Source organism: Diaphorina citri, unplaced genomic scaffold (assembly GCF_000475195.1).
Source record: "Diaphorina citri unplaced genomic scaffold, Diaci psyllid genome assembly version 1.1 scaffold523, whole genome shotgun sequence".
Classification (NCBI taxonomy): domain Eukaryota; kingdom Metazoa; phylum Arthropoda; class Insecta; order Hemiptera; family Psyllidae; genus Diaphorina; species Diaphorina citri.
In genome coordinates this window covers 64,157-88,234 of record NW_007377957.1, presented here as the reverse complement: position 1 = coordinate 88,234, position 24,078 = coordinate 64,157, and the positions used below count along the sequence as shown (strand labels likewise).

Below are 24,078 nucleotides of genomic sequence, written 5' to 3'. Positions count from 1 at the left end.
CTGAGTACGATAGAGCGTAAGATTTGGAACGAGTTGGAAACGACATCCAAAGGAGTACGCAGGAGAAGATGAATTTGCTTTGGACACCGGCGAGACACTAAGGAGGAAAAGGGAGGAGTGGAGAGAGACGCAAGAGTGATCCTTACTTGGTCCGTATCGAAGACAGGAAATCCAAGAAGCAGGCAGGAACGAGAGGACGAATGGTATACCAGAACGAAGGCTTAACAAGACAAGTGATAGGCTTAGGGGGTGCTTCAGTAACTTCCCTCCTCTTCTTCTGGACAGACCGGTAACCAAGCCGAAGCGAAGCCTGGGTAAGACAGGCTTGGTGAGACGTCAGCTGAACATGAGGGCACAGTCCTCGCCGGCCCCCCTAGACGTGCGAAATGAAATCGCTTGTAACACGTGCGCCATGACCCGGCCAAGCAGAACCATGAGAGGAGGAGAGGAGAAGAAGTGATAAGATGAAGATGGAGAAGGAAGAGGAGTGAAAACCAGTAATGAAAGAAGAAGGAGAAGAGGAAGGTGAAGTAGAAGTTCTGAGACCACGAAGGAGGGGGCTGGAGAAGGTGACTTCGAACCAATATTGAGACAAAGGGGGAGCAGGATCGACACTTGATATCAAACAGGAGAACGAGAGGGTCCGAACGTGCGCTGACCTCTGAACCGACCGAACAGAGACGCTGCGTACGGACGTATAGATAGGAGGTGAAGTAGTATTGGTTGACTGTAGTGAAATCCAGGAGTGCTTAACAGAAGGATCTGAACATGCATGAGCCAAAGATGCAGAAACCCGTCGCCGGACCGAAATGTGCTCTGCACAGTTAGGAGTTACTCCTCAGGAAGAATAGCAGAGAGGCCACAACGGCAGCTGCGAACGGAAACGTGCGAGAGGTTAGAATGAGATAGGTTAATTATTATACAATGACACAGAGGCACATGTGAGATTTTAATTGTGTTCGACCATAGGACAATCGGTTAATGCTAGTGGAATCCACTAACTATAGAAGGTAGGACACTTTTAGCTTCATTCAACAGTGTCATTGGAATTGTATCAAAAAGGAGAGTCTAGACATTTACTTCGATAGTGTACTAGTTATTCTTTTTATTATTCTTGATCTTCTTTTTTCATATTTTCGTCTAATGTTTAAGCTGAAACCGTTTCTGCGGCTGAATATAGCATGTTCTCATGTCCTTGACTACTTAGTTTATCATGTCGTTATGTAATTCTACGATACAAAAAGTTTTGTATGCAAATCTCTGGTATTTTTTATTCGGTTTATTCCATGAATTGTAGAAAAATTACTATGTATTAAAATTTTAAACTGTACTTTCTGTTACTGAATGATCTGCTCTCACAGTGTTATCATCTTGACTGGCTCCTTTATTTACAAGATCTTTTATTTTCCTTGACATCTTTGTGTTCCATTGTAGATTTTATGGAAATAATTTCATTTCATACCAAATATTAGCTTGGAAAAAATATTAAAAGGAAGCATTTTTTTTTTTTTTTTTTTTTCACTCATAAAGAGGATCCTATTACCCTACGCTTTAGAATCAATACAATCAGCAATACACTCTATATTTCATATATATTTTATTTATTATTATTTATCATGATCATGAAATTCAATTCTCGAAAAATATTATACCTATTTCTGTGACAAATAAAGGGTGTCCCAATAAGAACGCAAGATTTGAAAGGGTCATAACTTTGTCATGCGTTGTTTTATCTTGCCCAATCTTTGATAGATTGATTGTAAACATATCAGAATTAGTCATCATGGAGTCTAAAATTGTTCAACAACGCGTCAGCATAATAAAATCGACACATTATCACTTTTGCGCGAGCATTTTCCTAGTCGTAATCTTGTCATTTTCCGTTTTTCTGACGAGAAATGGCCTCCATGATCATGTTTTTTTCCCCCTTGGACTATTTTTTGTGAGGGTATCTAAAGTCACAAACTTACACCAACAAACCCACAAGCTTTGAAGTATTGAAAGGTGAAATTGTAAGTTGCAGCAACGAGATACAGCCTGATTTCCTCGAATTTCTCATCGAAAATGTTGTCAAAAGAAAACGAATGTACCATCAAAGTTGAGGAAGTTATCTGTCTGATTATTGTGCCATACAAAATTTTTACATGTGTAGCCAATGTGACAAAACGTTCACACATTTCCGTGAGTATCCACTAAAAATGTTTTCTATTGTTAATGTCTCCGTAAATATAAATAATGATTTCTCAGAAAATTTAAGATAATGGCGTTAAAGAGGACGAAAAGGGGTACTTTTCCATCAGGAGAAATTCAATGGGTTTCAGTGGAAAATTGAATTGACAAAAATTTTGACTTGGCAGGGCAGAGGGCTACCGCGCTCCTTTATAACTTCTAGACTAGACTAGTGAGTCCATAAATTCTTGAAATGAGGCCCAGATAATGAATCTATCGAATTCGGATTCAGTGGATTCTCTTGACTAAAAAGAAAAAAAAATGCCACTTATGTGAAATGGAAAATAAAAAGAGCAGCAACTAAAGAAATGGTAATAAGCCTTTATTACATAAATTTTGTCTTTTTTAATAATTTCTGTTTTTTTATAAACAAATTAAATAAATATGGTATAACTATGTACAATGTTACATAAAATATTTCCGTTCAATACAAAATAAAAAAAAAGCCATAAAATAACCGAAAATAGAAACCAACATTTAATTTTTATTCTTTTTACTTTGTGTTACTTTGGTGTACATTCAATCGACATTTCGATGTTCAATACCTACCGTATAATGTACATACATAATAAACATGTTTTGATATCATAACTTGAGTAGAAGACACCACTTTGAATATGATTACCTACCGATATTTATTGAGTAACACAAAATAAAACTGGTTTTTTTATAAACAAATTAAATAAATATGGTATAACTATGTACAATGTTACATAAAATATTTCCGTTCAATACAAAATAAAAAAAAAAGCCATAAAATAACCGAAAATAGAAACCAACATTTAATTTTTATTCTTTTTACTTTGTGTTACTTTGGTGTGCATTCAATCGAGATTTCGATGTTCAATACCTACTGTATGATGTACATACATAATAAACATGTTTTGATATCATAACTTGAGTAGAAGACACCACTTTGAATATGATTACCGATATTTATTGAGTAACACAAAATAAAACTTATCACAAAATACATCATTCAACTAATGGATATTTCAATCAATCATTTTTGTCTTGTATAAAAATAGCGCAGCGCTGGCGCTGGGTGATTTTTCCAAACATACAAAATAGGTAATTATCTGAAAATGAACTTATGTAAATGTGGACCAGTTCAATAAGTCTATAAATCGCCGCCAATAAAATGTTCCAGATCTTTTTTAGACAAGACAAAAGTAATAAATTTAGTATAAAATATCTCTAGAGTTATAAATTAATAATATTTCATTATTTTTTTTTAATAAATGGGGTGACTTAAATCATACAATAGATCCGAATATTACAACATGAATGAAAGGTATTTATCGTGAAAAATAAATATCTTTGTTTTTATTTATTACAGATTTTTTTACAATATTTACCAAAAAAAAGTACCTAAAACAAAAAATATGAAACAAAAAAAAAAAAGAAATAATTTAGAAAATAACGCCCATTTATGCACGATTGTAATAGAGGATTAACTTAATGGGATGTACTAATTATTTATAGAGCTACTATGAGTTAAAATGTAATGTTGTATTAGATACTTATTCGTGCAAGAGATTTTCAAAAAATAAATTAAGAGTATTGGGACGTGACTAGAAATGTAAACCTAAAAAAAAAAATCTTTGGCGGAACGAGATCATGATGTTTTCCTCAAGAACTAGGTAAATGTTTTTGTTGGTTTAAATAGTTAAACCACTGGTGAATCTGTGAAACTCCTGTGGTGTTCGAAATTTCAACACGATTAACAAATAATATATCGAAGTAGGTAACTAAAAAAATACATAACTTAGAAGTAGACTTTTAATTTTTATTTCAGAGTGCTCGCCAATTTTATGTATGATGTTTTGTTGGTTTAAATAGTTAAACCACTGGTGAATCTGTGAAACTCCTGTGGTGTTCGAAATTTCAACACGATTAACAAATAATATATTGAAGTAACTAAAAAAATACATAACTTAGAAGTAGACTTTTAATTTTTATTTAAGAGTGTTCGCCAATTTTATGTACACTTCTGCAGCATTGGTGTGTCCGCTGTGGAGGAACGAATGAGGAGGATTAATCACATGTCTTCCAGACTAGGGGACGTTAAACAGAGAGTAGACTAGCTGTGGGACTATAAACTGGGAGGAGAACAGCTAACCCTAACTAGCTATTAGCTGGCAGTTTTCAAAGGGTTCTCTCTGCTTTTAAAGAACAAGCACAAGTTCTCACGATAGTTGACTGTGGTTCAGGACGAGTCAATTAAACATGGTGTAAGTGACCATCAACCCGGTGTATGGCAGAAACAAAAAAGATATTCTTTCTTTATTCTGCCATCATTATTCCGCTACAGCTGAAGCCGCTACAACAACAACAACAACAACAACAACAACATCACGCTACTTACTGATAAGTGTGGTGAAGGGTGACACGTCCTTCTTGAAATGTCGGGAGTGACAGGCATCTTCTTCCATGTAGGTAGCATTGCCTGGAATTATGAGAACAGCAATTACCTAATGAGCAATAGAAATGAGGAGCTAATACAGAGAGATCTAGAGAATAAGATAATTTGGGAGAGAGAAACAGGAAAGAAGAAGAAAAATACGGATTGAAAGAGGAAGGGAGATAAAGAGATATGGTGAAGAAGAGAGATTATTGGAGACGGAACGGAGAACGAGAAATAGGGAGGAAGATATAATAATATATAGGGAAGGAAAAGAGATTTAGGGAGAGGGAAGATATAAAGAAGAAGAAAAAGAGGAAGAATGAGATACAAAGGTGACAATTGTGCAGTCAAAATACTGTCACTCCAGCATGAAATTGAATGAAAGATGAGGGTATAACATACTCCACGTGAGGAGAGATCAACCTATGACAATTCGCGGTCCATCAAAAATTCATAGTTGAAGATCTGGCAAGACAACAGAGTCAACAGTCAAACATAGCTTAAAGGTCCAAGCTATGTTCACACATAGTCGACGCCATCTATGGACGTCGACTGAAACCGTACACTGCCTCGACAACATATTAGATTTACCTCGTCGATGGACGGCGTTGACTATGTGTGGACACAGCTTTAGATAGGTACAAATTGAATACCTAACTACCATTGATGACATCCGTCAGGCATCTGATATAGTTTTCGTTTGTTTTACCCTACTTACTAACTGAAAAAAGTTACGTGTTTTGATTATGGTTAAAATTAAATGAACTTTGAGGAAAAACCAGGACTTTCAATAGAAAATAGGAAAGAATAGTTCCTTGTCTAAGCTCAAAGTTTTAGTGACGAATTGAATTTCTCCTAACTTTTATTTTTGATATCAATTTTAAATTAATCTAAATTTTAACTTATTTTTTTCTACCTAGTATGTGAAATTTTATTTACAGAAAAAGAATCAAATTAAAAATTTAATAAATATTTGTTTTTTATCATAAAAAAATTTGCACCATTTTATCTTCTTTTTTTATCCAAAATATAACTCCTAGTATATGTAGTAGGAATCGTACATTTTACGATTTTGTAATTTTGTATTCTTGTATAATATTTTTAAACTTATCATTCCTGTATATTATGTGTGTAATCCAATAGTTAGAATGGACCTTCACAAAGTTACGAGTCTTCAATCAAGTACCTACCTACTTTTCTTACAAAATAATATAAAATTCTATTTTCCTAAAAGAAGACCTTAGCCAATCTAATAAAAATATTTGAATTAAAAATAGTCTTACCTACTCCAAGACTCGAGAGCAATAAGAATTATTATCTTTGTTTAGGTAAATTGAAGTTGAAGTAGGTCTGAATAAACTTATCATTCCTGTATATTATGTGTGTAATCCAATAGTTAGAATGGACCTTCACAAAGTTACGAGTCTTCAATCAAGTACCTACTTTTCTTACAAAATAATATAAAATTCTATTTTCCTAAAAGAAGACCTTAGCCAATCTAATAAAAATATTTGAATTAAAAATAGTCTTACCTACTCAAGACTCGAGAGCAATAAGAATTATTATTATCTTTGTTTAGGTAAATTGAAGTTGAAGTAGGTCTGACTATTTACATACCTATTATAAGTAGGTATCTATCTCACAAGTGACAGTTCCCAAGGAAAATTCAGCGCAGCGTACAGCAGCGCGGCGATAGCACACTCAATGCACCAGTTCTCCATAGATCACTGAAGGCAACGTTTTGTGTGGTTGGTAGATACATAATTATGTAGACGGATGACCATCTGTGGGTAATTGCGTGCTGCTGGCTTTTACCGATCCACAAATGGAAGGTAAAACCTAACACAGTGACGTCAAACAGACTAAAGGTATTTTGAAGAAAAAACGAAAACTTACCAGATTCCTGTAGTTCTATCACATGACTGGTCCTCCTGTGAAATAACATACAGTAGTAGCCGCTCTTACTGTGAACAAAAAGAAGAAAAATTAAGTATAATCATCATATTATCCTATCAAATATAGCTACGTGATCTTGTCTAGACTACTGAGGTAAAGAGACTTTTCAGTTCTTTTGGGCAGGATTATGACTATTATGAGGTACATTCAATTCAACGTCCTCTTCCTTTTTCCAATCCATCTCATGCATTATGCGATATCTAACTTATAGGCACCAAACATTTAAACATATTCGAAAAAAAAAACTATAACTGTTCTGCATACAACATACACCCAACACTATGTAGGTAAGGTACCAAAACTTTTCTCCGGGCCAGGTTATGGAGGAAAATAGAGAGAGCTTTGGGAGAAAGTGTAAACACATAAATAAAGAGAAATGATATTTTCCAATAGACACTACTGAGGCGCCACTCGGATGCAAGAAATTAACTCTGTAAATACGAAAGTTAAACAATATTCCAACGAAAAAACTCAAAAAACCGTATAAAAAGGGGGGAAACACTTCAGCTACATGAAAATATACCTATAAATAGACATATCTAGGGGTATGTATTTGTATTTTATAGATAATGTTTCCTTTGTTCTTTTGGACGAAAAAAAGAAGATGAAGTTGGAGGACTTTTGTTAAATATTTACTCTTATTTTGTCTTCCATTTAGCGGTTATGAACCTAAAGTTATAAGACCATAGTGACAATCTTAATCTAGTGAATCCACTAACTTAGAAGTAGGACAACTTTTACTTCATTCACATGTATTTGAATTGTATCAATAAGGAGAGTCTAGACATTACTGTCGATAGTGTACTAGTTATTCTATTTTATTATCTTTGATCTTCTTTGTTCATATTTCGTCTAATGGTTAAGCTGAAACTTTCTGCGGCTAATATAGCATTTCTCATGTCCTTGATACTTATTTTTATCATGTCTTATGAATTCTCATACAAAAAGTTTTTATGCAAATCTCTTGTATTTTTTATTTCGTTTATTCATGAATTAGAAAAACTTACTATGTATTTAAATTTAACTGTACTTTTCTGTTACTTGAATGTCTCTCACAGTGTTTACATCTTGACTGGCTCCTTATTTTACAAGATCTTTTATTTTCCTTGCAATCTTTGTGTTCCATTGTAGATTTTATTGTAAATAATTTCATTTCATTTTCATTATTCAAATTAACTTTTTGTGTCGTAAATTGAATAGGGCATCAGAAAGAACAACAGCAAAGGTTCTTGCAAACTAAACCCTTTATCACTTTGACTCTACTCCATGATAAATCATTTGAGCTCATCAAATAATTAGATCAGCAGGGGAAATCAAATCTCTATGTTTTGTAATTGAAGATAAGCTAACATAGCATCAGATCATAAGATCAGGAACTCACTCTTCCATACACTCTGCCTCTCTAAACTCTCTATCAAGTATCAAGGGGACTCATCTAGGTCCTTTTGCTCCATATCTTACAAGCTAGGTCATTTGGGACGCTAGCAATGTTTGTATTCGGAAATAAGCAAAGGGCCTAGTTAGACGATTCAAACTCTAGATAGTCTCGAGAACCTTTTTTGGTCCCCAAACAAGTTATGCTCGTCGCATCATCTTGGTCGTTCTTCATTTGTGGACTAATTCTATGTTCTTAGAAAATAAAATCCAGATCCTCAATTCAACTCGAGACAGAGTGAAATGTAGATTTTATTTTGTAGAGAACAGACTTGCAGAGTGTATGAAGTGTAGTGTCCCCGGTTCTACTGACTATTACAGGCACTTCCGTCTTTAACTCTTTCGCACTAGCTACCCCTCCTATTCAATTTGTTTGACAAATCCAACAATCTCCCTACTATTTAATTAAACAAAATCGGTTTGGTTACTGACTAAAGACAGGTGACTAATTGGCAACACCGGATCATCTTGCGTACTGTCCTGTAAGAAATATTGGGACCAGGATCAGCTGACTCCAATAAGACAGGACTACCGAACTTCCTGAATCACTGCATACACCTGAAGGAGGGGGAGCAAGAAAAATTATATCCATTAGTAAAATTATTGTTTCAGGACATTTATTTTTACGAGTATTTGTTTATTTTTTTCTGGATATTTTATTTACATTTCTGGGCATTTCATTTTTGTTTTTCGGCCCATAGGTACATAAAATACGATTTGCCCTCCGCATTTTGCAAATATTTTTACGTCAAAATCATGCCATGTTTTACCCTGTGATACGAGTACGTACGTCATAATATTTGCGATTGTGAAATATACCTAATAAATGGGAAGTTCTTTGTGGAATAGCCCCTCTGCTCTGGTTAGAATTTCACTTAAACCCCGATCATCCTCAACAGCAAAAAGTGGGTACCCTCTGCCTCCAGAATCAAAGGAAAAAATTACCGTCTTTCCTGTAGGATGCCCAATCTTTGATAGATTGATTGTAAACATATCAGAATTAGTCATCATGGAGTCTAAAATTGTTCAACAACGCGTCAGCATAATAAAATCGACACATTATCACTTTTGCGCGAGCATTTTCCTAGTCGTAATCTTGTCATTTTCCGTTTTTCTGACGAGAAATGGCCTCCATGATCATGTTTTTTTCCCCCTTGGACTATTTTTTGTGAGGGTATCTAAAGTCACAAACTTACACCAACAAACCCACAAGCTTTGAAGTATTGAAAGGTGAAATTGTAAGTTGCAGCAACGAGATACAGCCTGATTTCCTCGAATTTCTCATCGAAAATGTTGTCAAAAGAAAACGAATGTACCATCAAAGTTGAGGAAGTTATCTGTCTGATTATTGTGCCATACAAAATTTTAGATTGTTTACTTCTCAAATCATCTAAGAAGTCCATTTTATTCCACGGAGAACCATGCTTTATTTAACAATCAAATCTTGCGTTCTTATTGGGACACCCTTTATAATGTGGTAAATTATATATTATGTAAATTATATAATATATTATTTTATTTATATTGAAGAAGAAAAAAATGCTTTCTCGTAGATTAAGAAAAATGTACAAATGTATGAAAAATTAAGGGTTTAAATTTAAAATAAAATTAAATGTGTCAATACTATTTAAAACCTTCTTTTTTGTTATCAAATAAATTTGTATTTAGATTTTAGTAAGTTGGAATTAGCTTGTGATTTTTTTTTTTTTTTTTTTTTCATTTATTCTGTGCGTCAGTTTACTCGTAGATCTAAAATGTTTCTTTTATCACATCAGTCAATAATACATACCTTATATGCGTGAATGCTGTAAAAGTTACAACAATAGTAATTTAACTATTATTTCCTCTACAACTATGTACCAGAAAAGGTCTACTTGGTCTGTGGCGTATAATATCTCTAATAACGCTGCCAAATTTTGACTTGGCAGGGCAGAGGGCTACCGCGCTCCTTTATAACTTCTAGACTAGACTAGTGAGTCCATAAATTCTTGAAATGAGGCCCAGATAATGAATCTATCCAATTCATGACATGACATGACATAGAGTTCTGTGTCATGTCATTCTGTCCATTATCATATTCTGTCTGTATTTCACACGTGATACTCATAAACCTCATACATATGTGTACCTACCTACCTACCTATTTCTCGTAGGTACCATATACGTATTTGTACCTATGGTATCTCACTATCTCATAATATATTATGTCATAAATCTAGGTATTTACATACCTATTATAAGTAGTGTAGATCTGACCTTTGACATCAAATTTGGACAAAGCTGATCCAGAATCCAACCATTTGACTCTGAAATAAAAGTCATGTTATGTCATTAATATTAATGATAAAAGGCTATCTTTTTTCAGGCGAAAGAGGTTTGATAGAAGGAGCTGAAAAGCTGTGTGCAAACATAGTCGACGACGGCGATCGACGGGTTAAAGAGATGAATTTGCAGATGCAGAGTACGGTTTCAGTCAACATCGATCGACGGCGTCATTTATGTTTGGACACACCTTAAGGCAGCAGGTCTAAGAACGATTTGGCATAAAGTTTGTCCTAAGCAGGAATCAAAACCACAACCCAATGCTTACAAGGGAGGTGCACTAAATTCAAAGCTAACTTGTGGATGGCAAGGCAATGTCTAAATTGAACTCGGAAATTCGACACAAGGCTGAACTTTTCAGTTGCTGCTAGGAAATACAGGCTCATACATGATAAATATCTGCATGTTGCTTGGTATTACTGACATTATCCTTCAACTTTTCGTCAATGATATTTGCCTCAGTTACTTAGCCGACATTCACTTACACTGGACTTCTCCTTACAAAAGTAGCAAGGCTCTGTTTTGTTAGTGCCTTATTTGATGTTAGGCAAGCTACAATAATCATGGCATTACGTGGACCTTTGATCTCTAACATGACGGACGTCTGGGGTTTGGTCTTATCATTCTGGAACAATTTCAAGGAGACAGGATATTTTATGAGACTTTTTTTTAGGTTTGATAGGGGGAACTGTAACTGCTAAGGTCTTAATTATGGTCCCAAAATCAAAGAGAGAAGAAAGACAGTACCTATAGGAGAAAGCCAGCCATTCCAAGAATTAACAGGATCCATTCAGGATAAAATCTGACCAGGCAGGAATCAAACAAATTCAATTTAGTACCTACATGTGACTGTATAATATAGGGAGGAAAAAAATCCACCATAAAATTTGCATAGGTATCTAATTGAAGAACACAGGAATACACACTCGTATTGGCATAAAGGTCAAATCCACTGTGGTGAGAGAAATTTCAAGTGTGAGTAATAAATAGATTCATGGATTAATCCTTTAGTTTTCGTAAACTTTGTATTGTAGGAACCTAGGAACTAATAATGTTCTTGTGCATCTGACCAATGATATACTGTTGATTTCTTTAGAAGGATTCTGAGTGGTGCTGTCATCTCTGCCATGTTGGGTACAATCTCTCACATAATTCACCATCCCTAGCATGCTTTGAAGCTCTTGCAGTAATCTATTGTACTAGCCAACCTGTAGTTTGTATTGGGGTCAGTACCTCCACCCTCTGTAAAAATCAAAAGAAAAACATAAATAATTATAGGTAGGTACCTGGATTAAATCATCATGTAGAATGATTATTTGGTAGGAAAAGAAAAAGTGGGTAAAACTGAGTATTGAAAATTGCAATATTTTCATATTTCTTGAACTTTTGTTTACATAGGTAGGTAGGTAGGTAATCTTATATTATAAGAACAAGATCCATTCACTCATTCACAGTTCACATTTCATAGTTCACACACTGATCGCTCTATCTCAAGAACCACAACACCTAGAAAGCTGAAATTTGGTAGGAATATTTCTTTTATGGTCTAGGTGTGCAATAAGAAAGGATTTTTCGAAATTCTAAACCGATCCCGAGATATGATCAATTTTTGATCGCTAAAATCTCCATAAGAAATACACAGAGTGCAGAGACTGCGGGAGAGAAAACTTTTCCTCGCTCGCCTAATATTTGAGTTTCGTTTATGTTTTTAGTTTGATAAATACAAGTTCGGCCATGCCTTTTCCACAAGGTTGGCCATGCCTCGGGATGAACTAGCGGTGAATGTGTCCTCCTTTTGTTCAAGACCAAAAAATTGAAATTGGGCAAAACAGGTGTTTGTCTCAGGCAGGAAATTGTCCTTTAATTCTTGAAAAACCTTAGAGACAGTCAGATTAACCTCTGAAAATTTGTCGAGTATATCATTTATTTTTGCTGGAAGACCCAGTCGCAAGTATGCAACTTTTACTTTCTCTTCTTTGTTATCAAGAGAGTTTGCAAGCAGGTAGAGATTAAATCTTCTTTGAAAATCTTTTAGGTCATCATGGTTAAAATTCACACTTTCAAGCTTTGGCAAAGCATTCAAGGCCATTTTGAAATATCATGAGTAGTTGTTGCAGGTTAGTATTCTTCAGGAAATTTGATCATCATAATATCATAACTAAATAAATTTGATCATCATAATATCATAATTAAATTAAAATTTACACTTCTCAAAGTTGGGCCATGTCTTTCTAATCCATCTTACCGCACCATGAGGGCTCCCAGGCCAGATGGCAGGCAAGCGTCTGTCAGGAAATTTTTTCCATGTCTGCAACTCTGTCTCCTTTGAATCCTGTGTATCCTGTCGATCCTGTCCGCAGCGCCATGTCGTGAGGGGGAAATTAAAACAATCCTTTCTTTAGCTTTATTTCAATTACACAAATCACGTTTATTCTTTATTAACATTTAACACAATTAATACAAGGAAGACGTCTTAACATTTTACAGTCAGGTTCAAAAGTCACAATCTGCTCTCCAGTCAGATTTTCAACTAACCTCAACAACTCCACAGTGTTGCCAGATGTTACTGCACGACATAGAGTTTACCCTCTTTTAATCAAAATTTCTCACATGTATTTCAGGATTTACAAGTACCTATTTGAGTAAAAAAAAGGGCTTTTTTTTTTTTTTTTTTTTTTTTTTTTTTTTTTGAGATTTCCCAAGACCAAGCTAATTGCTAGACTCCTGAAACTCAGCACTATCACAAGATCACAACAAAACTCCAGTATACATTTGTGGTCACACTCCAGGGTATGAAATGGGTTTATCAATGTAGGTAATGTAGTTAGGTATTTGAGTAAGGAAATAGAACTTGGTTACCTTGGAGAGCACCCAGGCAATTAATTTCGAAGTGATGGACAATTTGATAATAACAAATGTGATGACAAGACGTGTCAGTGAAAGAATCAAAAAAGAAAGAGAAAGTTTTCTTATTCAAGTTGAGGAATATAGTGCCAGTGATACTGATAGTGACTTGGATGACAAGATATTTCTATCTCCAACAAGAAAACCTAAATGTTCTGTGAAAATCAAGAAGGAAGACACAGATGTTGACATATTTTTCAGGTCAAGAAGACAGTACAATAATACATACAATGATAATCTTGTTCAAATATCCCCAAGTGATCCAGAGATTATGGATACAAAAAATGTTCTCTGTTATATCTGTGATGAAATCTTGAAGGATATTGATGATTTGAGATACCATGGACTTCTTCATGCTACTCCATTAGGCACTCAATTCCAATGTAATGTCTGTTTTTTAATGCTAAATAATAGATGCTACACAAGGTTTCACTTGTTGAAACACAACTGGGTGAGATTTAAATGTGATTTGTGTTCAAGAACATTCAACTCCCAAAGTTATCTACAACAGCATAAGAAACATGATCATGAGGGTGTAAAGTACAAGTGCAAGGAGTGTGGTAAATGTTACACACAGAATACAAATCTCAAGCAACACATGTTATCACACAAAGGCATCTTCTTCATATGTTTCCATTGTAATAAGAACTTTACCCATCGTGCCTTGTTGGTCAGACATATGCAGAAACATAGCTCTGAGCGATTCAAATGTGATCTATGTGGCAAAGTGACCCCCTACTATCAGCACTATCTGAGACACATGCGAATTCACCAAGGTCTGGAGGTGCACGAGTGTAATTTGTGTGCCAAACTATTTGCCTGCAAGAGAAGTTTACAAGATCATATGCAAAGACATGAGGAACCTAACAAATACCAATGTGCAATGTGTAAGAAACAGTATGCAAGTAAGAAAATGCTTGAAAAACATATAAGACGACATGAAGGCCAGGATTACAAGTGCTACATATGTGGAAACAGATATGCTACTCAGAAATACCTAGAGGAACATATAAGGCTACATCAGGGACATACATACATGTGTAATGCTAAGTTCTCCTTTAATGAGCAGTGAATGATTTTCCCTCACGACCACCGGTCACCCAGTTAAATCCAGCGTTGCTTAACATAAATTTACTACGCACACTCGATGTTGTCATAGATTTGAACTACATCAGGATTGGATTCCAGTTTCTCGTAGAGGGAAGCAATCTTTTCTAGATCGTCCTTGTCCAGAACTGCTAACTCTATTGGGATGTATTCGATTTCAGCTCGTACTACTTCGTATTTCTTCTTCTCTAGTTTGGTTTTGACTGCCATCATATCCTGAGGAGCTGTGATGAACTGAAACATATTATTCACAGTTAAATAGAAGAACGCGAGGTCTAATCTTCCCGAAATCGATTAGAGAACAGGAAAAAGTCAGCCGTTCCAAAGCTAATCTGTTAAGCATAAAGTTCGACCCGGGCGAGAATCGAATCCGCGACCTAGCGCTTACAAAATAATCTCTGATTAATTAGGCTGGCGAAATTAACTTTTGATTAAAGCTATATTTGGGTTCAATCTTATGTGTAGTGATTAGTGGATTTCATATCCGGAGGTTTGTGGTTCGAATCCAAGTCAAGTGAAAAATCAACACGGTTTATTTATTTCAGAGACCGATTTTTTTTTTTTTTCATTACCTCATAATGGTTCTCTTCCACTTCACTCTTGTTGACCTCCTCTGCTCCTACTTCTATGCCATCATCTAAAGTTGTGTCGTCAGGATTTTCCATGTCTGGTGGAGGCTTGGTGTAGATCTGACCTTTGACATCAAATTTGGACAAAGCTGATCCAGAATCCAACCATTTGACTCTGAAATAGAAGTCATGTTGTGCCATTAATATTAATGATAAAAGGCTATCTTTTTTTCAGGGGAAAGAGGTTTAATAGAAGGAGCTGAAAATCTTTCAGTCGACATCGATCGACAGCGTCATTTATGTTTGGACACACCTTAAGGCAGCAGGTCTAAGAACGATTTGGCATAAATTTTGTCCTAAGCAGGAATGAAAACCACAACCCAATGCTTACAAGGGAGGTGCACTAAATCCAAAGCTAACTTGTGGATGGCAAGGCTATGTCTAAATTGAACTCGGAAATTCGACACAAGGCTGAACTTTTTAGTTGCCGCTAGGAAATACAGGCTCATACATGATAAATATCTGCATGTTGCTTGGTATTACTGACATTATCCTTCAACTTTTCGTCAATGATATTTGCCTCAGTTACTTAGCTGACATTCACTTACACTGGACTTCTCCTTACAAAAGTAGCAAGGCAATTGACAAAATGGTAGTTTTTAAAGAGATACAAAAAAATCTTTTTCTCAAGCCTCTGGTTGTGTCTGAGGGAAGGCGTTCCAAATGTGTGAGACCTATCTTGTAGCAAATTTTGTTTTATTTTCAATGGTGTAATTATCTGTTTTGTTAGTGCCTTGTTTGATGTTAGGCAAGCTACAAGAATCATGGCATTACGTGGACCTTTGATCTCTAACATGACAGACGTCTGGGGTTTGGTCTTATCATTCTGGAACAATTTCAAGGAGATAGGATACTTTATGAGACTTTTTTTTAGGTTTGATAGGGGGAACTATAACTGCTAAGGTCTTAATTATGGTCCCAAAATCAAAGAGAGAAGAAAGACAGTACCTAAAGGAGAAAACCAGCGGTTCCAAGAACTAACATGATCCATATTTTCCAAACGGGATACTTTGTCAAGTAGCATTATAACTAGAGGTGGAATTGAATATACTATGTCTTCACTTGACTATATTCAATTCCAATTCAAGTCAAGTGAAGACATAGTATATTCAATGCCACCTCTAGTTAACATGATCCATTCAGGAGAAAATCTGACCAGGCAGGAATCAAACAAATTCAATTTATTACCTTTTCTAAATTTTTTTTTTTTTTTTTTTTTTACTTTACATGCGTTGATTGGATAGTTCCCCCCCAAACATATTAAATTATGAATTAAACATAAATATGAATATGAATTAGCAAAGGATTATTAACTTAATTATGAAGCAAAACTGTTTATTTGTAGAGGAAACGATGTTTATTTATTTATTTGAAAATTTAACTAAGTAATTCGTTACTACCGATTTCTTTTGTATTGTATTTGTAACGAGAGGCTAATTTATTTTGAGATACCTAATATATATATATTTTTACTTTTTACTTTCCTTTTCCTATAGGAAGGAAAGTAATGTAATCGGGAAATCGGGTCAAATTTTCGATGGTCATATTTTAGTGCCAAAACACGTTTTGAGGTCCCTAGAGTCTAAATCCAAAGTTTCAGCCATTGGTCCGTGTGTCTGTCTGTAAACAAAATATCTCGAGAACGGTAAGAGCTAGAGACTTGAAATTTGGTATGTAGATGTAGCTGTCAAATGTGACAAGGATATAGAGTTTCTCATGTCAGCCATGGAAACGGAGAGATTAACTCGTTTAGATCAAGAGCTTATGCTCCTTATCATCAAATATTTGGAGAAAGGTCCATGTCATGAGGCTGCTAAGGTTCTCACAGATCTAGTTGAAGCTAAGAATCTATTGCCAGAGAGATATGACTGGGAAGGTGCAACCCACTCACAAACCCTGGCTGAGGTTGCTTCCAGTCACCCCAATGTCACTGCCTCATTCCTGCCAAAAATTTGTCAGCGCCTTGGACCCTTGTTAGACAAGGAGCTAAAACCAAACTTCCCTGGCCTCAAATCTTTGCTCTCTGGAGGTAGTCAATCCCTATTACGAAGTGAGAAAAGTTTAGCTAAATCAGTGTTGAGTTCCTATGATTACATTGCAAGGCAACATGGTACTTCCTTGCTTGTACCTAACAGTGTTAAAGTCCATAATACAGTTAATGTACTCAGGTCTAGAGAATACTCTGGACCCCTCTCACGCTCTCTAATGATCTCTTCACACAAAACTTCCTTGCTTGTACCTAACAGTGTTAAAGTCCATAATACAGTTAATGTACTCAGGTCTAGAGAATACTCTGGACCCCTCTCACGCTTTCTAATGATCTCTTCACACAAGTATAGCAACCTACGTCAACATTATGTAAACCTGGGTCATCTATCAGCTGTATTCTGTGTACTGTTTGATAAGCTAGGTGAAGTCATAGTGACAGGTGCCGATGACTTGCTGATCAAACTATGGCGAGCACGAGATGGGAAGCTATTGGCAACACTACGAGGCTGTAGTGGAGAGATATCTGATATTGCTATAGACAATAGGAATATACTACTAGCTGCTGGCACTGTAGATAAAACAATCCGGATATGGAATCTACAAACCTTAGCCCCTATCAGTGTACTTGTAGGACATCAAGGTATCATCACTGGAGTCAACTTCTGTCCTCTAGAAGTGAATGGATTTAACTACCTCGCTTCAACCAGTACAGATGGATGTATTGGATTCTGGAAGTACAAGCTAGATATTGATATCAGCAAGACAGTATTTCATGAACCTGTTATGTTCAATGAAAGGATAAGACCAGGTAATGCACATATCCTATGTAGTTCTTTCTCCCCTGGAGGTTTGTTCCTGGCTACGGGAAGTGGGGATCATCATGTCAGAGTGTACAAGATGGATGGTGTGGATTCGCCTCTAGGAATTCTGGAAGTAGAAGAACATAGTGATAAAGTAGACAGCATTCAATGGTCACACTCTCACCTCCGATTTGTGTCTGGATCAAGAGATGGCACAGCTCTGATCTGGTATTACAAGTGTTCTCAGTGGAGATTCATAAGGTTGGATATGAACACATGCTTACCTCACACAAAGGAGACCTCAGATGAAACCAACAAGAAGATAAAAGTAACCATGGTAGCATGGGATGCCTCAGACCGCTGGGTCATAACTGCTATCAATTTCAACTTTCAAATTAAAATCTGGGATGCATTCAATGGGGATCTAGTCCAAGTACTCAAAGGTCATACCAATGAAGTGTTTGTATTGGAAAGCCATCCATTTGATTCTCGAGTCCTCTTGAGTGCAGGACATGATGGACTTATTATTATCTGGGATATATTGTCATCCAAGCAAAGAGGTTACAAGTGGTTTCACAATATTGTAGAAGGACAGGGGGAGGGTGCATTGTTTGATGGTAAATGGTCCCCTGACGGAACTACCTGTGCTCTGACAGACTCTTATGGTCATTTGCTTGTCTATGGACTAGGAGGATTTAAACGACCCCAGAATATTCCCAGAGAACTTTTCTTCCACACAGATTACAGAACACTAAACAGACCGAATGGATTGTTCGAACCAACCTATGATGAAGTGACAAATCTACCACCCCATCTCATGCCACCACCTTTCCTAGTGGATCTCAATGGTACACCTTACCCTCCTGAAGTACAACGACTAGTACCTGGGCGAGAGAATGCAGATGATACTGAATTACTTCCTGATATTACTACCAATGATGATGGTCATGTAGAAATAGTGGAAGGTAGTGAGAGAAACGGGGAGAGACCTGTAGAGGTAGAAGGCCAGAGACACTATAATGATCACGGTCATGTGTACATACAGACGTCACACGTACACGTCTTACGATCCCGTGCTAATGGTGAGTCTAGTGCAGCAACAGAAGGTACAAGCCCAAGTGGTACTGCTCCCACTGCACAGAATAAGAACTTTGTCAAGCGACTGCCTCTCAGTCAACACAAGATTGTAGTTGAGAGGATAAATGCTTTTGCTGAAATTGAATCCGAGGAATTCATAAAAGAGTCCAAAAAGTTATTTGATAGTTCCACCACGACACAGCCACTGGTTGTCAAGAAAGAGAAGAAAAAGAAAGTCGTACGTCAGGCCCGTACTAGAGCAGAATATTCTGAACATATACAAGATCAGTATGAAGATCCAGATAACTTGAGTCTATCTGGTAGTGAAGAATCTGCATCTGATTCAGATCAATCTCAAGTTGATGTTAGTGATCTGTGTGAGAGTTCTTCTAGTTCGGGAGGTACTTCTAGCTCTGACTACTCTGACTGGATACATGAAGGTGTCAACCTGGAACCACCCAAACGTGTACGTCGGCACACCAAGGTCAAACCTATTCAAGTGTCACTACCCAAACAGCTTATTCCAGAGGAGGTCCCTGATATTTATAAACCATCTGATTGGCTTGCTGAAGTGGTACCTAAGAAGGCGCCCTATTACCCTCAGATGGGAGATGAGGTGATGTTCTTCAAGCAAGGATACCAGAAGTATGTAGACGCTGTACGAAGCAAGGGTATTTATGAGCTGAGTAGACTTCGGAGTAGTCCATGGGGAAATTTGATCCTGCAAGAACCAGAGCTGGTCAAAGTAGTTGGGATCAAGTACGAGATTGCACCTCCCAGGATGTGTTGTCTAAAGCTAGCTGTCATGAAACCTAATGGCAAGCTCACGAATGAATTCTTCAACATCAAATACCATGACATGCCAGATGTGATAGACTTCTTTGTGTTGAGACAAATCTATGAGACTGCCATCGCCAGGGAGTGGAATGTTGGTGACAGGTTCTGTAGTATGATCGATGATGCATGGTGGTGGGGTACCATCGAGGGGAAACCATCCCCTACCAAGTCTCCATTCCTGGGCTACAAGATACTATGGGATAATAATGAGCGGGAGAATCTGAGTCCATGGGATCTGGAGCCACCTAAGGAAGGCAAAGAGGCAACGGAACCTGGAGGTTCTTTACCTGTAGAACCTGAAGAAATACAAGAATTGCTGTATCATCCCAGACCAGATGAGTGGCCACAGGGGGATAGAGATGCTACATGTGAGAAGATTATTACTGGACTAGAAGAGGTCATGGGGTTGTCAGTGGCAGAACCATTCCTAGTACCAGTAGATATCAGTCAGTATCGGAGGAATCACAAGCGGCACAGGTTTCGTTTAGTAGAAGAGGACGCATGAGGAAACCTACAGCAAAGTTGAGAGGTTTAGAATGAGATAGGTTAATTATTGATACAAACACAAGACTGATGTAGATTTTAATGTTGTTCACCATAGTGACAATCTTAATCTAGTGAATCCACTAACTTAGAAGTAGGACAACTTTTACTTCATTCACATGTATTTGAATTGTATCAAAAAGGAGAGTCTAGACATTACTGTCGATAGTGTACTAGTTATTCTTCTGAGAAATCATCACGAGGTAGTAGGAGCAAGGGAGAGTATCTACCGAGGTCTACTAGACGGAAAGTACATCCGAAGAAGACAGATGAAGCTTTTGAATATTACTCAGGTAGTCTGAGTGAAGAGAATTCCCATAGTGATAGTAGTAGTGAAAGCGGTAGTAGTAGTCAATCTAGTGAAGAAGACTCTGAAGATGAGGATTGGACACGTCATGGTAAAGCACGCCGCATGCCACCAAGACGTACAAACCGAGTAGGTACAAGTCTAGGAAGACAATATCGTGAGAACCCTAGTGATGTCAGTGATTATGATAGTGGAGATAGATATGCAATGCGTGCAAGACAAAGCAAGCAAGTCCAGTCCGTGCAAGCTGGGAGAAGAGGACAAACTATAGTAACAAGTAGGACGAGGGGGAAACAGAGTTATAACAAGTTCAGTGGAAGAGGTCGGGGGAGGAAAGCACCAGAGTCTGAAGATGAAGTGGAAGGAGAAGAGGAAGAAGAAAGTAATGACCAAAGTGAGGAGGAAGAGGTAGAAGAGAATAGTGAAGAAGAGGAGGAGGAGGAAGCAGTACCAAGACGACGCCCAGTACGACGTGCAAATGTTGCTAAAGTAAAGCGTGCAGTCCCCCCGGCTCCTGACACGAGTACAAGTCGACTGAGAAGTGTTCGACAGAATGGTCGAGCGAAGCGAACCAATGGCAGACAGTCTTCTTCTCTCCTTATGACTTGTAGTGGGGATTCTGATAGTGAAGACAATTCACAGGAAGAAGAACAATATGGTAGCAGGAGAGCAAGACGGACGAGAACTAAAGGACAGAGCTATGCTGTTCATTCTAGTGAGACAGAGACAGAGAGTGAAGAGGAGGAATCACAAGCGGCACAGGTTTCGTTTAGTAGAAGAGGACGCATGAGGAAACCTACAGCAAAGTTGAGAGGTTTAGAATGAGATCACGAGTCACCAGGAACACTTGAGACGTCTTACTGTTCGGTGGAATAGTCACAAGAATAAAGAGAATAAGAAAGATTCTAAGCGAGGCGAGAAGAAAATCAAGCGAATGAAACGTAGAAGACGGAAGATTCGTAGAACTTTGGTGGAAAGTGATGATGAGGTTTTATCGAGGAAGCGACGGGGAAAGAGTACTTATGAGAATGACTTTGACTTCAATCCAGCTGGAGAAACCAAGACCAAAGCTGAAAGTGGAAATGAACAGGCGGAAGAAGTGAAGACCAGAGTACGGAGGAGATCTAGCTTAGGTCTGACTTTGGGTACAATACAAGAATACGTTTGGCAATGGGAAGTTGATATTTTGAAGTAAAATGCTAGAAAATATTATCAGTTTTAGGAATCAGAAACTGAGCACGTTAACACCTTGACACAATCATCTACAGAGAGTCCATTCTTTTTAATTTATAAATCTATAATCCTTCTCCTTCTAGGGTTAGATGTTTCAACTGAAGGCTGGTTTACACGGTCTAACTTATCATAATCGTGTAAACTTGCCTTTAGCATTAGATGGTGGCTAAGTTAGTACGTACCGCTAAGCATTACCTATTCATCAAATTGCAATTCTCCTTCTATTGGCAAAAGTTAGCGTGCTGAAATGAAAATGAAAAGACATTTTAGGCTTTTGTGTTGTTTTTAGTATACGAAATGTGAACTCCTGAGGACAGTTAGGAAAATAAAATAAAAATAGCACTGAACTGTTTTAGAATTCTGTAAAATAGTAGTTGGGTAGAGTGCCCTAATATCGGCACCTCCCCCGGGTAAGAAAAAACTAAAATCGTATGAAATAAATGTGTTAGAAAAAACGTCGAAAATACAGAGGAATAAAATTTGATATCATTTGTGTGTTTTTGATTACCTAACAGAGAAAAATACATTTGGCTCTCATTCGGCTTCGTACAAAACAATTACAATATACCTATTAATTAAACATTACAAAAAATAAATAAAATTAATAAAATACTAAATTAAGTTTGTAAACCATTTTTCATTATTCAAATTAACTTTTTGTGTCGTAAATTGAATAGGGCATCAGAAAGAACAACAGCAAAGGTTCTTGCAAACTAAACCCTTTATCACTTTGACTCTACTCCATGATAAATCTATTTGGAGCTCATCAAATAATTAATCACAGGGTGAAATATCAAATCTCTATGTTTGTAATTGACAGATAAGCTAAACATAGCATACAGATCATAAGAATCAGGAACTCACTCTTTCCATACACTATGCCCTCTCTAAAACTCTCTATCAAGTAATCAAGGGCACTTATCTAGGTCCTTTTGCTTCCATATCTTCATAAGCTCTAGTGTCATTTGGGAACGCTAGCAATGCTAGCGATTTGTATTCGGAATAAGCAAAGAGGGTTAGTTAGACGATTCAAACTCTAGTATATAGTCTCTGAGACCTTTTTTTTGGTCCCCCAAAACAACTTATGGCTCGTCGCAATCATCTTGGTCGTTCTTCATTTGTGGACTAATTCTATGTTTCTTAGAAAATAAAATTCCAGATCCTCAAATTCAACTCGAGACAGAGTGAAATGTAGATTTATTTTGTAGAAAACAGACTTGCAGAGTGTATGAAAGTGAAGGGCCCCGCTGTTCATACTGACTATTACAGCCACTCTCCGTCTTTACTCTTTCGCACTACCCTACCCTCCTACTTTCAATTTGTGCTTGAACAAATGCCAACAATCTCGCCTACTACTATTTATTAATTAAACAAAAACGGTTTGGTTACCTGACTAAAGACAGGTGACTAATCGTGGCAACACCGATCATCTGCGTACCGTCCTGTAAAGAAATATTGGGACCAGAATCAGCTGACTCCAGTAAGGACATGGACTACCGAGGCTTCCTGAATCACTGCATACCACCTGAAGGAAGGCGGAGCAAGAAAAATTATATCCATTAGGTAAAATTATTGTTTCAGGACATTTATTTGTTACGAGATATTTAATTATTATTAATTATTATTATTATTATTATTATTATTATTATTATTATTATAATATCTATTATTATATTATTACTTATTATATTATTATTATTATATATTATTATTATTATTAATATATATATTATTATTCATTATTTATTTATTAATTTATTGATATCTATTATTCATTATTATTATATATATATTATTGATTAATTATTATCTATTATTTATATATTATTATTATTATTATATTTATTATTATTATTATTATTATTATTATTATTATTATTATTATTATTATTATTTATTATATATTTATTGAATATTATTATTATTATTATTATTATATATTATTATTATTATATTATTATTATTATTATTATTTATTATTATATATTATGTATTATTATTATTATTATTAATTATTATTTATTATTATTATTTTACTATATAATTATTATTATTATTATTATATATTTTATTATTATTATTATTATATATTATATTATATATATTATTATTATTTATTATTATTTATTGATTAATTTATTATTTATTATTATTATTATAATTGATGTATTACTTATTATTATTTATTATTATGTATTAATTATGATACTTATTATTATTGTGTATTATTTAATTATGTATTCATGGTATTATTATTATATTATTATTATTTTATTATTATCTCATCTATTATATTATTATTAT

General features: G+C 35.9%; 4 protein-coding genes and 1 long non-coding RNA gene across 5 annotated transcripts; 3 read left to right on the top strand and 2 right to left on the bottom strand.

Moving 5' to 3' along the window:
• Window positions 1-4,224: 4,224 nt before the first annotated feature.
• LOC103509725 lies at window positions 4,225-6,601 on the bottom strand. The gene is made up of 3 exons (XR_541390.2): window positions 6,533-6,601; window positions 4,598-4,678; window positions 4,225-4,242 (listed from the first exon to the last, which is right to left on the bottom strand). It is a non-coding gene; the product is annotated as an uncharacterized LOC103509725 (long non-coding RNA).
• A 5,532-nt stretch (window positions 6,602-12,133) lies between these two features.
• LOC103509731 (gastrula zinc finger protein XlCGF8.2DB-like) lies at window positions 12,134-14,324 on the top strand. Its single transcript, XM_008474357.3, has 2 exons — window positions 12,134-12,986; window positions 13,181-14,324. Exon 2 carries the CDS (start codon window positions 13,242-13,244, stop codon window positions 14,322-14,324), a length of 1,083 nt encoding a protein of 360 aa, XP_008472579.1. The 5' UTR covers window positions 12,134-12,986; window positions 13,181-13,241.
• Window positions 14,296-15,979, bottom strand: LOC103509726 (probable transcriptional regulatory protein GWCH70_2524). The gene is made up of 5 exons (XM_008474352.2): window positions 15,971-15,979; window positions 15,706-15,814; window positions 15,537-15,567; window positions 14,932-15,103; window positions 14,296-14,593 (listed from the first exon to the last, which is right to left on the bottom strand). The coding sequence occupies exons 1-5, from the start codon at window positions 15,977-15,979 to the stop codon at window positions 14,387-14,389; spliced, it is 528 nt and encodes a 175-aa protein (XP_008472574.2). The 3' UTR covers window positions 14,296-14,386.
• Window positions 15,980-16,703: 724 nt separating this feature from the next.
• Window positions 16,704-20,196, top strand: LOC103509730 (bromodomain and WD repeat-containing protein 3-like). Its single transcript, XM_026824007.1, has 2 exons — window positions 16,704-17,198; window positions 17,310-20,196. The coding sequence occupies exons 1-2, from the start codon at window positions 16,705-16,707 to the stop codon at window positions 20,194-20,196; spliced, it is 3,381 nt and encodes a 1,126-aa protein (XP_026679808.1). The 5' UTR covers window position 16,704.
• Window positions 20,193-21,863, top strand: LOC108252449 (peptidyl-prolyl cis-trans isomerase G-like). Its single transcript, XM_017444289.1, has 5 exons — window positions 20,193-20,220; window positions 20,438-20,768; window positions 21,184-21,303; window positions 21,418-21,652; window positions 21,858-21,863. The coding sequence occupies exons 1-5, from the start codon at window positions 20,193-20,195 to the stop codon at window positions 21,861-21,863; spliced, it is 720 nt and encodes a 239-aa protein (XP_017299778.1).
• The last annotated feature ends 2,215 nt before the right edge of the window (window positions 21,864-24,078 follow it).

What these genes read in the sequence shown, in the direction of transcription:
- LOC103509730 (XM_026824007.1), top strand. Translation starts at nt 16,705, where the DNA reads ATGTCAGCCATGGAAACGGAGAGATTAACTCGTTTAGATCAAGAGCTT. An exon ending in CTCTCACGCTCTCTAATGAT is followed by an intron (nt 17,199 to 17,309) that starts CTCTTCACACAA and finishes CTTTCTAATGAT; the next exon opens with CTCTTCACACAAGTATAGCA.
- LOC103509731 (XM_008474357.3), top strand. Translation starts at nt 13,242, where the DNA reads ATGGACAATTTGATAATAACAAATGTGATGACAAGACGTGTCAGTGAA.
- LOC103509726 (XM_008474352.2), bottom strand. An exon ending in CAAGGCACTAACAAAACAGA is followed by an intron (nt 15,568 to 15,705) that starts TAATTACACCAT and finishes ATTTTGTCAATT; the next exon opens with GCCTTGCTACTTTTGTAAGG. An exon ending in TGGAAGAGAACCATTATGAG is followed by an intron (nt 14,594 to 14,931) that starts GTAATGAAAAAA and finishes AATATGTTTCAG; the next exon opens with TTCATCACAGCTCCTCAGGA.
- LOC108252449 (XM_017444289.1), top strand. Translation starts at nt 20,193, where the DNA reads ATGAGGAAACCTACAGCAAAGTTGAGAG. An exon ending in ACCTACAGCAAAGTTGAGAG is followed by an intron (nt 20,221 to 20,437) that starts GTTTAGAATGAG and finishes AATCATCACGAG; the next exon opens with GTAGTAGGAGCAAGGGAGAG. An exon ending in AGGAATCACAAGCGGCACAG is followed by an intron (nt 21,304 to 21,417) that starts GTTTCGTTTAGT and finishes TCGGTGGAATAG; the next exon opens with TCACAAGAATAAAGAGAATA.